Here is an 18083-nt window from a genome sequence, read left to right as displayed (position 1 = left end):
ATTAAGTTCTTAACCCGAGGTACCACTGTAGCCACAATGCAATTTTGGTACCATCCTGACGTCGGGCATGGTATAGTCCAAGCCAGTCCACAGATACATACTGTAGGACTCAATCCTACCCCCCATCTCCTAAATCAGGCATGGGGGGACCTCCGGCTTGGACCACAGGGGTCCATGCACTGGTAACCTGGTTACTGCAATGAGCTCTCTGTGGGGCTGCCCTTGGGGGTTGGTCTGGAGGCTGCTGTTGCAGAACACAGTGGCTTGTGGGGGCAAACTCCTGCTAGTGTATGGACTCCTGAGGTGCAGCAGGAATTTGCATTGGTTGGCAATCTGCAACCAGGCCAAGTTCAATGGGTCTTTAACTGTTCTATTTGTTTTGTGTGTAAATAGCCTGGAGACGATGGTTTAGAAGGTGCTGTGGGTTAAACCACAGAGCCTAGGACTTGCCGATCAGAAGGTCAGTGGTTCGAATCCCCACGACTGGTTGAGCACCCGTTGCTCAGTCCCTGCTCCTGCCAACCTAGCAGTTCGAAAGCACGTCAAAGTGCAAGTAGATAAATAGGTACCACTCCGGTGGGAAGGTAAACAGCGTTTCCATGCGCAGCTCTGGTTGGCCAGAAGTGGCTTAGTCATGCTGGCCACATGACCCGGAAGCTGTACGCCGGCTCCCTCGGCCAATAAAGTGAGATGAGCGCCGGAACCCCAGAGTTGGCCACAACTGGACCTAATGGTCAGGGGTCCCTTTACCCTTTACTTTAATATAATAATAATAATAATAATAATAATAATAATAATAATAATAATAGTAATAAATGTGGCCCTCTGAGCCTCTGTCTGGCCCCTAGGACTCTCCCCAAAGCACCTCTGTTCCCCAGGCCACACCATTTCCTGGACCTGCCTCCTTTAGTGTTTCTGCCATTCCTGAGCTCTAGGTAATGCCTCTTTGGATGAGAACATATGCAGAAACTAGCCTACTGTATAAAGGTAAAATCTGCATTCGTTGCTCCACCCACTTTTGCCTCTGGCCCCGCCCACCCCAGACACATTGCTCCACCCACTTTTGCCTCTGGCCCCGCCCACCCCAGACACATTGCTCCACCCACTTTTGCCTCTGGCCCCGCCCACCCCAGGCACGTGGCCCAGGAGGGAATGCGGCTCTCGGGTTTTGGGAAAAGTTTCCCCACTCCTGTCTCAAATTCCGGGAGAGAGAGAAAGAGAGAGAGGTTACCTTAGAAAGATCGACCAGGGTGTTGGCTTGGTCACTCAGTTTCCTCTGTTCCATCTTCACACCCCTTAACCTGGAAAAGGGGCGAAAGAGCAACCAATCAGCTCGCGGGCATTAAAAGGTGCGTCCCGCCTGCCCACCCAATCCAAAGCCCAGAGCTCTGATTCCACCTGTTGCCTTGCTGGGTTCCCAATGAGGACTAGAACATTGGCAAGCCGAGCCTTTGCCTGGAGGTCAAACACTGCCGGCGGCGCTACCGGAGGAAGACCCGTAGATGACCCCCTTCCCATTCACCTGTACGCCATCCTGGATTAATCTTCTGTTGGCTAAATTTGCACCCGCACCGGGACGGTTTATTTTATCCCACCTATCTGATTTTCAGTTTACTTCATCTTAAACAGTTTACATATATCATAATTTCTAACCATCTTCCCCCCCCCACTTACTTTAACCATAAAAACTTCACATTTTATCACTTATAAAATACATTATCTTCTACTTCTAACCCTACCGCCCATATCCACTTCCAAAGCTATTCTAATATTTATTAACATATTTTTTCAAATATTCCCTTAAACTTCTTCCAATCTTCTTCCACCGTCTCTTCTCTCTGGTCTCGGAGTCTCCCGGTCAGTTCAGCAAGTTCCATATAGTCCATCATCTTCATCTGCCATTCTTCGATAGTAAATCTTGTTTCCCCTGTCACTTGTTAACTGACTTTTTTAAAAAAACTTTTCTTTCCCAAAACAGCAACCTGGGGATGCTGTGGACTCAACTCACAGCATTCTGCGTGCAAGGCGGCTGCTGTTCCACGGACCCAAAGCCCTTCCTCAGCTTCCTTAGGGCGGAAGCAGCCCTTTGCTGCCCCTAGCGCAGAAAAGCCTTGCTCCAAAAGGCTACAGCGACTCCTGACGTCCCAGGAGCAGCTCTCGGCAGGCTCTGCAACCTGCTATCCCTTATAGTTAGGAGATGCCAGCGTGGCGGAACAGAGGAGAAAGGAGCCCAGCTTACTGATGAATGGCTTGGAGGAATTTTCTCTGGTGTTTCCGGACTTTGGCGTGGTCGATTTTCTTCAGCAGTTTGGTGTGTTTGTAGATTAGCCAGGTCTCCCGCAAGACGTTGGCAGCCGCGTTTTTGATCTGCAAGGGGAGAGAAGAAAAAGCCGGGCCCCGGGGTTAGCTCACCTGCCCAGGTGAAGTGCACCTTTTCCTTCCCTCTCTTCCTCCCCCAAAACAGCACATAGCCAACATCTTATGCTCCATGAAGGATTAGGCAAGCTCAGAGAGCAGAGGGCTCTCACCAAGCCCTTTATTTTCCTTTTTTTAAAAAATACATTTTTATTGGGTTTTTTACATATCATTTTCAACAACCATTTAACATAACATCTTATCTTACACAATGTTTTAGACTTCCGTCAACAACCTCTAATGATTTCCCGTTCTTTATCATTTATTCTGCATTTCTTAATTTCTCTATTACTCTTAATTATCATTAACTAACGATTCTCTTCATAGTCTTTCTTGCAATATTTCAAACAGTCCTCCTTACAGAACTTCTTGCAATCCTACTAGCGTAATCTGTTCGTTACAATTGCTTTTCAAGTATTTTCCATCTTCAGGTAAAACGTGCCAATTCTTTTGCAGCTGACATTTTGTTCCTTCCAGGCCCAAGGAGGAGGGACCAGCAGCCTGGGAAAAAGTTCAACATTTGTATAAAACAGCAGATCTTTATTTGCAAAAAAAATAATCCTAAAAGTGGGGACGACGACCCCAAAACTGTCCAATGAGGGCTGAGTAGGCCCTCTTAATCATCTCTCTCTCACACACACACAAATAGAACACTCCCTGGAAAAGGTAGACTGCCCCTGCCCAAAGAGGTTCCATTTTGAAACCACAGCTCAGAGCCACTGACGAGCACCGACACGCCATTTGTCGGGACGGCTTTTCCCTGAGCTAGTGGCTACCTCCGTAAAATTTCACAACTGCAAATCAGTGTTAAGAGGTGCGGAGGCTGGCTGTGGTTAACCCAGAACACATTCACGCCTTGCATTCAAAGAGCTATGATACCACTTTTAACCATCGCGGCTTCCCCCAAAGAATTACTGGAACTGTAAAAGGTGATGAGGGTCCTTTGGCTTCCCCCTCCCCCAGCCCTGCAGCTTCGGCATCACTCTGGGTCCCGTTCTGGGGGCTGGGGTCGGGGGAAGCTCGGGCTTCCCCCACCCCAGCCCCATGCCTGGGGGGAGGGAAATATTTTTTTCCCCTTTATTCCCCCCCAATCTAGGTGCGTCCTATGGGCCGGTGCATCCTATAGGGCGAAAAATACGGTATATATTTGGTATGTCTGAAAGGTCCCCTTTATTGCATAAGCCATTTTCGTGGGTTTAATTTGTAAAGGGAGAGGCTCTGAGTTGGGCCAGCCCTGAGAGCCAGACTCCATGCCGCCCCTCTCTCCACGAAGGCCTCTCTGCCTCCCTTTTAATCCCGGATGGGTGACAATTCTTAGTACAGAAGGAACTGCACTCTGCACGTGTTGAATGGCACTCTTGTGTGCTGCGTTTCTGGGGACGTCCCAGGCCAAAGCGTGGCATCCTGGGATCTGAAAAGCAGCCAGCCCAAGATACACAGAAGGAGATGCATTAGATGGACTAATGGTCTGGCCCAAAAAGTACGCCAACACAAGCGAGGGCGGAGAGCCAGAGATTCCCCAACCCTCTGCTAATGAGTTGCTATGCAAAATTTTGCATCCAGTTTAACTCTAATTGTATTTTTAAAACTGTTTTTAATACTGTGTTTTAATGCTGTAGCACCCCCGGGTGCAAGTAGATAAATAGGTACCGCTTACCAGCGGGAAGGTAAACGGCGTTCCGTGTGCTGCGCTGGCTCGCCAGATGCAGCTTTGTCACGCTGGCCACGTGACCCGGAAGTGTCTCCGGACAGCGCTGGCCCCCGGCCAATAGATGTGAGATGGGCGCACAAACCCCAGAGTCTGTCAAGACTGGCCCGTTCGGGCAGGGGTACCTTTACCTTTACCTTTAATGCTGTAACCTGCCCTGGGACCTTAGGGTGAAGGCAGGTTTAATAATAATAATAATAATAATAATAATAATAATAATAACAACAACAACAACAATAATAATAACCCCCTTGTCACCCATTCCCTCAACCCAGAGAAGGATCTCAAAGAAACTCTAACGGCCTGGGTTTGTTGAAATCAGGAGAGGCATTCCAGGAGGTATTGGGGTCCTGAGCTGTAAAGAGCTTTCTAGGTCAAAACCAGCACTCTGAATTGCACGGGGAGCCAATGTAGCTGTTAACAGAATTGGTGTCATGCGATCTCGTTTGCCTTGAAGCTGTCAACAAGTCGGGCAGCCACATTTGGTCCTAACTAAGGCTTCTGTGTCATTTTTAAAGCACACTGCAGTATTCCAACCTTCGAGTTACCACCGGGACCACAGATTCCTGTAGCCAAGTTACCCCAAGCCCCGGTCTGGTTGTAGCTGGGCCACCAGCCTAAACCGATCATGTTGGCTGGCGTTGTGTGGCAGTTACATGCAGCCCACCCCTATCTATTAGTAGTATTAATTATAATTATTATCATGTTGTTGTTGTTTAGTCGTTTAGTCATGTCCGACTCTTCGTGACCCCCTGGACCAGAGCATGCCAGGCACTCCTGTCTTCCACTGCCTCCCGCAGTTTGGTCAAACTCATGCTGGTAGCTTTGAGAACACTATCCAACCATCTCATCCTCTGTCGTCCCCTTCTCCTTGTGCCCTCCATCTTTCCCAACATCAGGGTCTTTTCCAGGGAGTCTTCTCTTCCCATGAGGTGGCCAAAGTCTTGGAGCCTTAGCTTCAGGATCTGTCCTTCCAATGAGCACTCAGGGCTGATTTCCTTCAGAATGGATCGGTTTGATCTTCTTGCAGTCCAGGGGACTCTCCAGAGTCTCCTCCAGCACCAGAATTCAAAAGCATCCATTCTTCGGCAATCAGCCTTCTTTATGGTCCAGCTCTCACTTCCATACATCACTACTGGGAAAACCATAGCTTTAACTATACGGACCTTTGTTGGCAAGGTGATGTCTCTGCTTTTTTAAATTATTATCATATTAATGATTAATTCATTCATATTTATATCCCAGCTTTCCCCCAAGGAGCTCAAGGTAGTTGCATGCATGTCCTTCTCCCTGTTTTAAGCCACACAACACCCCTGGGAGGTGGGCTAAGCTGAGTCAGAGACTGGCCCAAGGTCACCTTCATGGCCGAGTGTGGACAAGAACCCAGGTGTCCCAAAACCACTACCCTAGAGCAAGTGTGGGGAACGGCTGGCCCTCCAGGAGTTGGGGAACTACAACTGCCATCACTCCCAGACGTAGGTTATGCTCTCTGGGGCTGATGGGAGTTGTAGTTAAGGAAAAATAAGATCTGAACAACTCTTCTAACTCATGGAATCCTTGAACCTCCAGATCAGGGGTCAGCAAACTTTTTCAGCAGGGGGCCGGTCCACTGTCCCTCAGACCTTGTGGGGGGCCGGACTATATTTTGAAAAAAATATGAACGAATTCCTATGCCCCACAAATAATAATAATAATAGTAATAGTAATAATAATTAATTATTTGTACCCCGCCCATCTGGCTGGGTTTCCCCAGCCACTCTGGGCGGCTTCCACAGAAACAAAAAATACACTAAAATAAATAACCCACAAATAACCCACAGATGCATTTTAAATAAACGCACACATTCTACTCATGTAAAAACACCAGGCAGGCCCCACAAATAACCCGGAGATGCATTTTAAATAAAAGGACACATTCTACTCATGTAAAGACATGCTGATTCCCGGACTGTCTGCGGGCCGGATTTAGAAGGTGATTGGGCCAGATCCGGCCCCTAGGTTGCCTACCCATGCTCCAGCTGCTGCTGCTGGATGACGGCTCCTGCCTGCCCTGGGCCTCGCTGGCGAGGTCTGATGGGGGCAGCAACACCATCCAGAGTGCCACAGGGCCCCTGCCCCTGTTCTAACAGAGGACGCTGAGGACTCAAGCTGTGACCTTCTACATGCAAAGCATGTGACCTGCCCGCTAAGCGGCAGAGCCCCTCCCTCTGGAGGAAAGGAGCTTCCTTCTGGATCCAATTAAATTATCTGCAATGTGTGGTTAAGCTAATGCCAATAACAACTCAATTTCCACTTTGATTCCCCAGCCCTGGAGATGCCACACCGAGCAGCTAATACCTTTTTAATTTACAGGGCTATGGAGACATTTGCAAAGGGGGTGGGGGTGGGGCTGGCAACTGGCGGAAGGGAGAGGGGCAGGCAGGCAGGCAGCTCGCAGCAGAAGCAATGCAGTTTCCTGTCCCCCAAAGAAAGGGAATCTTGCCTGGAACCTGGGAAGACCGCTGCCAGTCAGTGTAGACAGTATTGAGCCGGTGTTCTGGCTCAGTCAATTATTACACAGCTTTCTGGAGACATATGAAGGCAGCCCTCTATTGGGAGGTTTTAAATGTTTGGCGTTTCATTATGTTTTCTATATTCTGTTGGAAGCCACCTAGAGCAGCTGGAACAACCCAGCCAGATGGGTTGTTTGTTGTTGTTTAGTCATGTCTGACTCTTCATGACCCCCTGGACCAGAGCACGCCAGGCACTCCTGTCTTCCACTGCCTCCCACAGTTTGTTCATAGCTTCAAGAACACTGTCCAACCATCTCGTCCTCTGTTGTCCCCTTCTCCTTGTGCCCTCCATCTTCCCCAACATCAGGGTATTTTCCAGGGAGTCTTCTCTTCTCATGAAGTGGCCAGAGTATTGGAGCCTCAGCTTCAGGATCTGTCCTTCCAGTGAGCACTCAGGGCTGATTTCCTTGCCAGATGGGTAGGTATAAGCAATGTTGTTGTTTTCTGGGGGTACACATACCCCTAAACATTTTGTAAATCTAAGTTTTGCCTCATTGAGGGGCAGTATTTCAATATGAGTAGGAAAATGAGAGTACCCCTAAACATTTTTTTTGGCGGGGGGAAAGTACTGGGTATAAGTAATAAATCATATCATCATCATCATCATCATCATGCCTGGTCTTTGGCCATGTTCACTAGGAGTGATGGGAGTTATACTTCAGTAACATCTGGGGGTGGCAAAAGGTTCCCCACTTGTGGCCTACACAGGCTGGCAGCAGCTCTCCAGGGTTGGGGGTCCCTCCCAACCTTACCTGGAGATGCCAGAGATTGAAGCTGGGACCCTCTGCATGCAAGGCAAAGATTCTCTACCACTGAAGCTGATGGAAGGCACTCTGTGCCACTGAACCTCAAATGACAGCAAAGGATTCCGAAGTACCTGCAAGCTATGTACCCGGTCTTTCAGAGGGCAGGGCTCTCTTGCCACCCCCATGTCTAGGGAGATGTGAAAAAGCAAGCCTTGCTCTCTCGACTCCCCCTTCACAGTCCGTCTTTTTTCTTTTTCTTTTCAAGGAGCTAAAAAGCAGCAGCTTTGAGGCGGGGAAGGCCGGTTCCGTCCATGAATCATTCTTGCTACGCACAAGGGCTTCTTCGGAAAAACTCTCAAAGAAAATGGATTCTTGGAATTAGCAACCTGGGAGGGCAGCAAACCCACCATGCATGTGTAACATAAAAATGATGGATTGGGAGCTGTGCTTTGCTCATCACCTGTGAAACTTATGTCCGTGCCTGGGTGGAGCTGGAGAAGGAAGAGGCTGGCTGATTGCATGTTGCATCTCAGTGAGTGTAAAATTGAAGATAGGCTTCCTCCTACTAAGAACTCTCCTGGGATGATCTTCTGTAGATTTGGAACTGGGTTTAGTTTAAGGGAGAGGTTTTCTTTCCTTATTACCTGGAAGGCTGTCTGCCCCTTTACAGATCTGTCAGTTTGTTTGGATCTTCTGGGGAGATTCTTTCGGAGGGATTTATTTCCTTATTGTGGCTGGCACAACCCTCTTTTAAATAAAACAAATAAATTGTTTGACAGTTATTAACAAAGCCGCTCCGGGGGGGGGGGGGGAAATACACCGGGTCGTAACATTCTGCAAGAAAATATTATTTAGCATAAAAATGACAGGATTTCTGTCATTTCAAAACCCTCAAAACCTACTTGAATTTGTTTTCGTGAGACGTGATGGGACAAACCGTTTCCCCATAATTTATTTCTATAGTGACTTACAACTCTTGCTTGTAGATGATGTGTGTTTGTGTTTGTGTGTGTGTGTGTGTGTGTGTGTGTTTGTAAGGTTCTCCACTTCTGGCTGTCTGAGGTGGCCACTGGCCCCCTCTTAAAAGCTTTCTGCAAGCAATCAGTTCAGGTTCCTTCTGAAAACAGCCAGTTCTTTCTCCCCAAGCATCCCACCTGGTGGGGAAAAAGATGGGAAGGATGTAGGGAAGAGAGAAAGGGGGGTGGCCCTGTCCAGGTTTGGGTTTCATCTTGTCTGCCTCTGACTTTAGCCCTACCCACAATCATCATAAGGGATGCTGGTGGCGCTGTGGGTTAAACCACAGAGCCTACGACTTGCCGATCAGAAGGTCGGCGGTTCGAATCCCCGCGACGGGGTGAGCTCCCGTTGCTCAGTCCCAGCTCATGCCAACCTAGCAGTTTGAAAGCACATCAAAGTGCAAGTAGATAAATAGGTACTGCTCCGGTGGGAAGGTAAACGGCGTTTCTGTGCGCTGCTCTGGTTCGCCAGAAGCGGCTTAGTCATGCTGGCCACATGACCCAGAAGCTGTACGCCGGCTCCCTCGGCCAGTAAAGCGAGATGAGCGCCGCAACCCCAGAGTCGGTCACGACTGGACCTAATGGTCAGGGGTCCCTTTACCTTTACAATCATCATGCAGCCCCCGGAAGATTACCCCCAAGGGAAATGAGTCGCTTGATGACACCCCTTCCCCCAAAAAATGTTGAATGCTTTGAAAAATGTATCCTGCTCTGGGATCTGATCCGATTAAGAGTACTTAAAAAAAACAACCAGAAGAAACAAATACATAAATAAAATACAATTGGCACACAAAAACCTTATTAACACCTTGATGCTGCCTTGCCAGATAAATCTCTCTCCCCCTCCAGTTGTCTGACATGCACGAGACCTGGGAGATCTTCACGCAGGCCTGGAAGTGTTGGGGAACTTGTCATGATACGGGGCCTCTGAAGAAACAGCTTCTCGAATCATTAATTTGCTCTAGTGCTCCCCTGATGGACATGCACACAGCCCCTGCCTGCTCCAAACAAGCCTTTCAGGCCGTTCTCTTTTTCTCACTCCCCTTCAAAGAGAACACCTCTGACATTTCTCCTGGCTCCAACCTCGGGCAGCTCAGGGATCTTGCAAAACTTGCCCCTGGGGAACAAGAGCTCCTGTTCTCCGCCTCATCTAAAAAAAGCCTTCCACAAGCAAGCAAAATTATCCAGAGAGGCCGGAGAGAAAGCAATTTAGATAATGAATCTGGCGGAAGGGGGAGGGGGGAGAGAGGTGGCCCCGGAGGACCAGAGGGGAAGGGCGAGGAAGTTGCTAGGCAAAAGCAACAGCCTAAAAAAAGAAGGTTCTGATGCAGCCTATTCCGCCAAATCCAAGCATAAGGAGGAACGAAATTGGAATATTTTAATGTCTACATTGGACCCGTTCCGTTGCCAATTAGCATTGCTGTAATATCAGGAACTCAAGTCCCAGGCTGGGCAACTTTGTGGAGGGTCTGTCTATCGGCAGCTCTTAGCCGTGATTTCTTACGAACCTCCAGCATCAGAGGCAGTCTACCCCTGAATACCAGCTTTACTTAAGTAAACCTGGGACCTTTCTTCCACATAGAGGAGGGAGAAAGGTGGTTTTCTGCTGCTCCAGAGAAGCGGACACGGAGCAATGGATCCAAACTACAAGAAAGAAGATTCCACCTAAACATTAGGAAGAACTTCCTGACAGTAAGAGCTGTTTGACAGTGGAATTTGCTGCCAAGGAGTGTGGTGGAGTCTCCTTCTTTGTAGGTCTTTAAGCAGAGGCTTGACAACCATATGTCAGGAGTGCTCTGATGGTGTTTCCTGCTTGGCAGGGGGTTGGACTCGATGGCCCTTGTGGTCTCTTCCAACTCTATGATTCTATGATTCTATGATTCTATGATTCACTGTCCACCCAGCTCAATATTGTCTACACTGACCGACAGCAGCTCCCCAGGGTTTCAGGCACGAGGCATCGCCAGTCAGACCTGGAGATGTTGGGGCCTGATCCTGGGACCTTGTGCATGCAAGGCAGATGCCCCGTCTCGCGGGAGGGTCTCCCGCCACATGCTCGCAGGCCGCTTACCCGCTTGGTGAGCTGTGTGTCCATCATGAAGTTGTGGACGTGCTTCTCGGCTTTGGTGAGCTCCAGCTTCCGTGCCACGACAGCCACTACCAGGGCGGTGCAGCCAGCCCCCTGGCAGGCGAAGGAGACAACCAAAAACAAAACACAACACTGAGAGTTAGCCAGAAATCCAACCCAAATATTAACTCAGCTTCCTGTTTGCACTGCTGCCGCAGCCTGTTTGAAATCGCCGTGGCTGCTGCTTTGAATTTCCCCAAGGACAGAAATCCTTGCCCTTGCAGCTACTACCATTAGTATTTTTGTTTTCTAGCCCACGGTTTTGTTTCTGGCTGATACCTCCAACCATTTTGTATAGTGAGGAACCTCAGGCCTGGGGGATACCAAGGTGACCCTCCGGGCCTCTCAATCTTAGCCCTCGAAACTCTCCATAGGCCACAGCCCCTTCCTCAACCCCACCTATATCCCCAAGGCCACACACTCCTGCTGGCCTTGCTCTGCACCCTTGTTGTGTTTTTTCTTGCTTGGGCGTGTCATAATAATAATAATAATAATAATAATAATAATAATAATAATAATAATAATAATAATAATAATAATAATAATTTATTTATACCCCGCCCATCAGCCTGGGCTTCCCCAGCCACTCTGGGCGGCTTCCCAAAAAATATTAAAATACTGTAATACATCAAACATTAAAAGCTTCCCTAAACAGGGCTGCCTTCAGATGTCTTCTAAAAGTCTGGTAGTTGTTGTTCTCTTTGACATCTGGTGGGAGGGCGTTCCACAGGGCGGGTGCCACCACCGAGAAGGCCCTCTGCCTGGTTCCCTGTAACTTGGCTTCTCGCAGTGAGGGAACCGCCAGAAGGCCCTCGGCGCTGGACCTCAGAGTCCGGGTAGAACAATGGGGGCGGAGACACTCCTTCAGGTATATTGGGCCGAGGCCGTTTAGGGCTTTAAAGGTCAGCACCCACACTTGAACTCTGATACTGCCTCTGTCTTGTCTTGAGGGGAGGATAGAGAGGGGAACGGGTGTGTAGAAACAAACCTATCTCTGCCCACTCTCGCCTCTCTGTCCCCCCGCAATCACAGACATAAAAGATTCTTCAGCCCTGATTGATTGATTGATTGATTGATTGATTTGATTGATATATCCTCCTTTATCAAAAGATCCCAGGGCAGTGTACAACATTAAGAAGACATTTTATGAACCATAATAATAAAAACATAATACAAAGCGTAATAATAGACAGCACAGGGTGCCTGCCCTGTGAAATGCCTTCCCATCAGATATCAAAGACAGAAACTATTATACAACCTGCCACAGAAATCTGACGGCAGTCCTATATTGGAAAGTTTTTGATGTATTGTGTGTTCTCTTATATTCTGTTGGAAGCTGCCCAGAGTGGGTGGGGCAACCCAGTTAGATGGGCAGGGTACAGTTGTTGTTGTTGTTGTTGCTGTTGCTGTTGCTGCTATTGTTGTCGTCAATACAGTCATACCTTGGGTTACAGCCACTTCAGGTTGCGTCTTTTCGGGTTGCAGACCGCAGAAACCTGAAGGTACTAGAACAGGTTACTTCCGGGTTTCGGCGGCCACGCATGCGCAGAAGCGCTAAATTGCACTTTGTGCATACGCAGAAACGCCGAATTGCAACCTGCGCATGCGCAGACGCGGGTTGTGAATGCTGCGGGTTGTGAATGTGCATCCTGTACAGATCACGTTCACAACCTGAACATCCACTGTATTATTATTATTATTATTATTATTATTATTATTATTATTATTATTGTTGTTGTTGTCATCAGCGTCCAAGGCAGCTGCAATGTCCTGGTTCCCTCCAGCGCCACCATTTGGCAGGTGAATGATCAAGGGCGGGGGGGGGAGTGTCAGACAGAATATGCCACTCACAGTTGTCCTGGGACCTCAAAACTCCCCAAAGCCACATAGCAAGGAGAAAAAGACAAGGATATACAACAGCCTCTGCCCTAAAGATTTGCATCTGAGCCGCTATCCATGGTACTGAAACAGCACCTGCTTGGTCCAAAAGTGGACAGTGGTGCCTGCTGTTCATCCACAAGCCCCGTTAAGCAAGAGATTGCCTTAAAAGAACTGGGTTTTTTAAATTAATTTGCTTATTAATGAGAACATTAAGGATAAATGCCTTTTATTGGTATTGTTACAAGCAACAAGAAGCACTTAGGAACTGTAAACCAACACAGTCGGGCTAGACTGCAGGCTTACAACCTAAGGCAGCCCTCCTTGATCCAGGGCAATCCAGAAGTGCTTGGGACTCCAACTCCCATCAGCCCCCAGCCAGTAGGGCCAATGGTCAGTGATGATGGGAGTTGTGGTCCAACAACATCTGGAGGACCACAGGTTCCCACACCCTTTGCTGCCATGACCTTATCACAGCCACCTGCACGGGTGGTGGGGGAACTACACACCTGGGGGCTGAACGTGGCCTCCAGGCCTCTCCATCTGGCCCGCCAGTCTCTCCCCAGACCAGCCTGCTTTTGCCACCCTCCTTGAGTGTTTCTGCCTGGCTGGAAGATGCCCTGGAGCTCTGTTTGTGGACCTCACTTCCCTTGGCGAGAATAGAGGAGAATGTGTGAGTGTACGCTGGAACTAGCCTGTCGTGCAAAGGTAAAACGTGTATACAGTGGTGCCCCACAAGACGAACGCCTCGCAAGACGGAAAACCCGCTAGACGAAAGGGTTTTCCGTTTTGGAGGCGCTTCGCAAAACGAATTTCCCTATGGGCTTCCTTCGCAAGACGAAAGCCCATAGGGAAATCTCCGGGACAGCGGGGAAGCGCAGCGCGTCTTCCCCACTGTCCTGGGACCTCCTCCGAAGGCTTAAAAACAAGATTGAAATACAACATTAAAATATTGAAACAGTAAAAATATTGAAATGCAGCCTCATCACAGGAGGAGAAAAGAAAAAGAAAAAGAAAGAGGGGGAGGGAATCAAATTGGCTCCAAGCCAAAGGCCAGGCGGAACAACTCTGTCTTACAGGTCCTGCAGAAAGAAATCAGATCCCGCAGGGCCCTGGTCTCATGAGGCAGAGCGTTCCACCAGGCCGGAGCCAGTGCTGAAAAGGCCCTGGCTCTGGTTGAAGCTAATCTAACTTCCTTAGGGCCTGGGACCACTAGGGTGTTGCTATTTATGGACCTTAAGGTCCTCCATGAGGCATACCAGGAGAGGCGGTCCCGTAGGTACGAGGGTCCTAGGCCATGAAGGGCTTTAAAGGTCAAAACGTGTACACATTTTGCTCTGCCTCCTTTTGCCTGCTATTATCCAGCGGCCCTCAGAAGGTGGACCAGAAGAGAATGAAGCCCTCAGCCCCTCAAAGGCTCCCCATCCCCCACCTCTCCCCACCCCCCACCCCTCCCCTCCCCCCTTGGCCCACTGGCCAAAGGGGAGGGAGCAGCAAAGCTGTCACAAATTGCCATGTAAAGAGTGAAGAGGTTCTTAAGCTCCGGGCGCTGGGTTACAAAACAGAGGCCGGGTGTGTAGAGAGATTGTAGCCTGTGCCTCCCTGCCCGCCTTCCCCCCTTGCCGGCCCAGAAGAATGACAGCTGGGCTGTGTCTTTCCTCTTTATCCGAGTGATTACATCCCAATCAGGACCTGCTGGGGCTGCAGAACGGCGCATCTGGCAGAGGGACGGTGGGCAAAGGAGCCGCTTCCTCTGCTAAACGCAGACAGATGCCAGGCCTCCAAACACTTTAGGTAGAAGCGTTGTTTTATGGGTGTCATGGCGTGTGTCTGTGTACATGTCCACAGCAGGTGTTTGGCATATGAACGCATGTCCAACTTGACAGAAACACACATCTATTTTTGCCCTTTCTCTCTCACTCTCTCTCTCTCTGCTTTCCCCCCTCCCTGCCACCACCCTGGAGATTAGCCACTCCAGTAAGCCCATCTCAGTCTTTAATTAACAAGCCTGGTCCGATCTCAATTCTGAAGCATTCCCATAAGCGCTGGCCTGGTGGGGTTTAGGGCTTTTGTTATCTCCAAACACACACACACACACACACACACACACACACGTTCACACCACACTCTCTCCCTGAATATGCAAAGGTTTTCTTTTTAAGGCCGCTCTTTTAAGGCAAAATCCTATTGGGGCAAAAGAAAGAAACCCAAAACCCAAGCGGTGTGGAAAATGGTGAGCCTGCTGTTTTCGAGTGATAGTAAACGACAAACCTTTTGAGGAAATCATCTTCAGAGAGACTCTGAATGAGCAGCCACCTGAAGTGAGCTGGATGCGAGAGGTGTCAGCTAAACCGGAGAAGGCCTCAAAAAAACCTGGGGCCGTTCAGATGTTGTGGGACTTCCAACTCCCACTAGTCCCATCCAGCAATGCCATTGGTCAAGGATGGTGTTGGAGTCTGAACCCAAGGCCAGGGGGGCGTTTTCAAAAAAAGGCATCTCTCCAATTGCCAGGAGACTGGGCAGCAAGTTGTAGGTGCCCGCTGCCATGTGTGGGTAGGTAAAGGTAAAGGGTAAAGGGACCCCTGGCCATTAGGTCCAGTCGTGTCCGACTCTGGGGTTGCGGCGCTCATCTTGCTTTACTGGCCGAGGGAGCTGGCGTACAGCCTCCGGGTCATGTGGCCAGCATGACTAAGCCGTTTCTGGTGAACCAGAGCAGCACATGGAAACGCTGTTTACCTTCCCGCCGGAGTGGTACCTATTTATCTACTTGCACTCTGACGTGCTTTCAAACTGCTAGGTTGGCAGGAGCAGGGACCGAGCAACGGGAGCTCACCCCGTCACAGGGATTCGAACCACCGACCTTCTGATCGGCAAGTCCTAGGCTCTGTGGTTTAACCCACAGCGCCACCCGCGTCCCCCATGTGTGGGTAGACTGATTTTTTCTAAGAGCTGTTAAGCACGTGACCTTCACACATGCTGTTGCACAATAGACTTCAGTTCCCTGTGATTTGCGGCCCCACTGAGACTTTTGAGTATGGAAATGAGAAAGCTAAGCTTGCTAAAGGAAATGCAGGCTTGATAGAAAAGTTTCTAGTTCTATCCAAGGGAGGAAGAGAACAAGGACCTGCTACAGGAAGAGATCCCAACAAAAGAAGAGTGGCAGGTGACGTTAATGGACTATGCCGAGTTGGCGAAACTAACCGGGAAAATTCGGAACCAGCAGGACCAGGCCTTTTTGAAAGACTGGAATAAATTTACATTGTATTTGAGAGACAATTGTAAACAATTGACATCGTTAGTAGGGCTACAAGAAGTTTTGTAAGGTTAGAGATATCAATCATTATCAATATGATGTTTAAATGTTGTATTTAAGATCTGGATTTAAAGGTAATAATACTACAGTGGTACCTCGGGTTAAGAACTTAATTCGTTCCGGAGGTCCGTTCTTAACCTGAAACTGTTCTTAACCTGAAGCGCCACTTTAGCTAATGGGGCCTCCTGCTGCCGTGCCGCGATTTCTCTTCTCATCCTGAAGCAAAGTCCTTAACCTGAGGTACTATTTCTGGGTTAGCGGAGTCTGTAACCTGAAGTGTCTATAACCTGAAGCGTATGTAACCCGGGGTACCACTGTAATAACAAAATGCAATATCAGAGCATAATTAGGAAATAATAATAATAATAATTTATTATTTATACCCCGCCCATCTGGCTGGGCCTCCCCAGCCACTCTGGGCGGCTTCCATAAAAACCAAAAATACAATAAAATATCACACGTTAAAAACTTCCCTGAACAGGGCTGCCTTAAGATGTCTTCTGAATGTCAGGTAGTTATTTATCGCTTTGACATCTGCTGGAAGGGCGTTCCACAGGGCGGGCGCCACTACCGAGAAGGCCCTCCGCCTGGTTCCCTGTAGCTTTGCTTCTCGCAATGAGGGAACCGCCAGAAGGCCCTTGGCGCTGGACCTCAGTGTCCAGGCTGAACGATGGGGGTGGAGATGCTCCTTCAGGTATACTGGACCGAGGCCGTTTAGGGCTTTCAAGGTCAGCACCAACACTTTGAATTGTGCTTGGAAACGTACTGGGAGCCAATGTAGGTCTTTCAAGACTGGTGTTATGTGGTCTCGGCGGCCGCTCCCAGTCACCAGAAAACCATTAGTTGAGGAGGAGGGAAGGTCTCGGGCCAAGATGGCCAAGGGGTCTTTATATATGTAAGATGGATGTTTTGTCATTTTTTAAAATAAAATTCAATAAAAAAATTATATATATAAAGAATAGAGAAAAAGGACCTGCTAGACCAGCCCAATGGCCTCTCTAGTCCAGCATCCTGTTCTCACTATGGCCAATCAGGTGCCTGTGAGGAATCCGCAAGCAGGATCCAATCTCTTCTCTGGTGGCTTCCAGAAACTGGTCTTCAGAAACATCGGTGCCCCCAACAAAGTCTACTAAGCAGTTGGTCCCTTACCTTTCCCGCCCCGACCTGGCCACAGTGATCCATGCAATGTTCACCTCCAGGCTTGACTACTGTAATTCGCTTACATGGGGCTGCCCTTGAAGCTGTCCCACAAACTCCAGCGGGTACAGAATGCTGCAGCGAGGCTCCTCACGGGGTCCCTGCCATGGGAGCATATTCACCCAGTGCTTTTCCAGCTGCACTGGCTCCCGGTGGAGCACAGGGTCAGATTTAAGGTGCTGGTTTTGACCTTTAAAGCTCTTCATGGCCTCGGACCCTCGGACCTACGGGACCGCCTCTCCCGGTATGCCCCACGGAGAGCCTCAAGGTCCATAAATAGCAACACCCTAGTGGTCCCGGGCCCTAAGGAAGTTAGATTAGCCTCAACCAGAGGCAGGGCCTTTTCAGCACTGGCCCCGGCCTGGTGGAACGCTCTGTCTCATGAGACCAGGGCCCTGCGGGATCTGATTTCTTTCTGCAGGGCCTGTAAGACAGAGTTGTTCCGCCTGGCCTTTGGCTTCGAGCCAATTTGATCCCCTCCCCCTCTTTCTTTTTCCTTTCTCCTCCTGTGAAGAGGCTGCATTTTAATATTTTAATGTTGTATTTTAATCTGGTTTTTAAGTTGTATTCATTCAACTTGTTTTTATTATTGCTTGTTAGCCGCCCTGAGCCCGGCCTTGGCTGGGGAGGGCGGGGTATAAATAAAAATTATTATTATTATTATTATTATTATTATTATTATTATTATTATTAGCCATGGTGGCTCTGCTCTGCTTCCACTGTTGGATGTCCACAAGTCCTCTAGAGTTCATAACTTTATAATTTTATAAACTTCTATCATGCCACCTTTGCCTTTTCTCTCAACTTAAAGTTCTCAAAGGCTGCAAGATGGAGATGCATAGAACCACCGCTTGCTCTTCGATATGTGCAGGTGGGAGAAACAAAGGATAGCGGTCTTCTCTCCCAAGGTGGCGCTGAGAAGGAGGAAGTGAGGTCAGCAACCCTGAGAGCATCCGTCCAAAAGCAGAAGGAAGGTCAGCACAGGTAAGGTCAGAAACACAGTCTAGGAAGTCGGGAGGTTATCCTCTCTATCACCTTCCTTCCAAGGCAAATCCCACCAGCATCAATACAAGCAGAGTTGCACTCCAACAGGAAGCGTACTTCAACTCAGGAAAAATCTTAACACTCCT

At 48.9% G+C, this 18083-nt stretch overlaps 1 protein-coding gene and 1 long non-coding RNA gene across 2 annotated transcripts in view; one reads left to right on the top strand and one right to left on the bottom strand.

The window, feature by feature from the left end:
• The window catches only part of LOC308575376, a 137794-nt gene that overhangs the window by 20629 nt on the left and 99082 nt on the right, over positions 1-18083 (top strand). The gene's annotated exons all lie outside the window — the stretch shown is intronic.
• The window catches only part of KCNN3 (potassium calcium-activated channel subfamily N member 3), a 95000-nt gene that overhangs the window by 5586 nt on the left and 71331 nt on the right, over positions 1-18083 (bottom strand). The window contains exons 5-7 of the mRNA XM_081173562.1: positions 10509-10619; positions 2240-2367; positions 1232-1301 (exon numbers count right to left, since the gene is read on the bottom strand). Coding sequence (XP_081029688.1) covers positions 1232-1301; positions 2240-2367; positions 10509-10619 — 309 coding nt within the window. The remainder of the gene's footprint in view (positions 1-1231; positions 1302-2239; positions 2368-10508; positions 10620-18083) is intronic.

The sequence above is a fragment of the Podarcis bocagei genome (assembly GCF_964188305.1).
Source record: "Podarcis bocagei genome assembly, chromosome: 16".
In the NCBI taxonomy this organism is placed as follows: Eukaryota; Metazoa; Chordata; class Lepidosauria; order Squamata; family Lacertidae; genus Podarcis; species Podarcis bocagei.
Note: the sequence above shows the minus strand (reverse complement) of the source record. Positions and strands in the feature narration are given on the sequence as shown.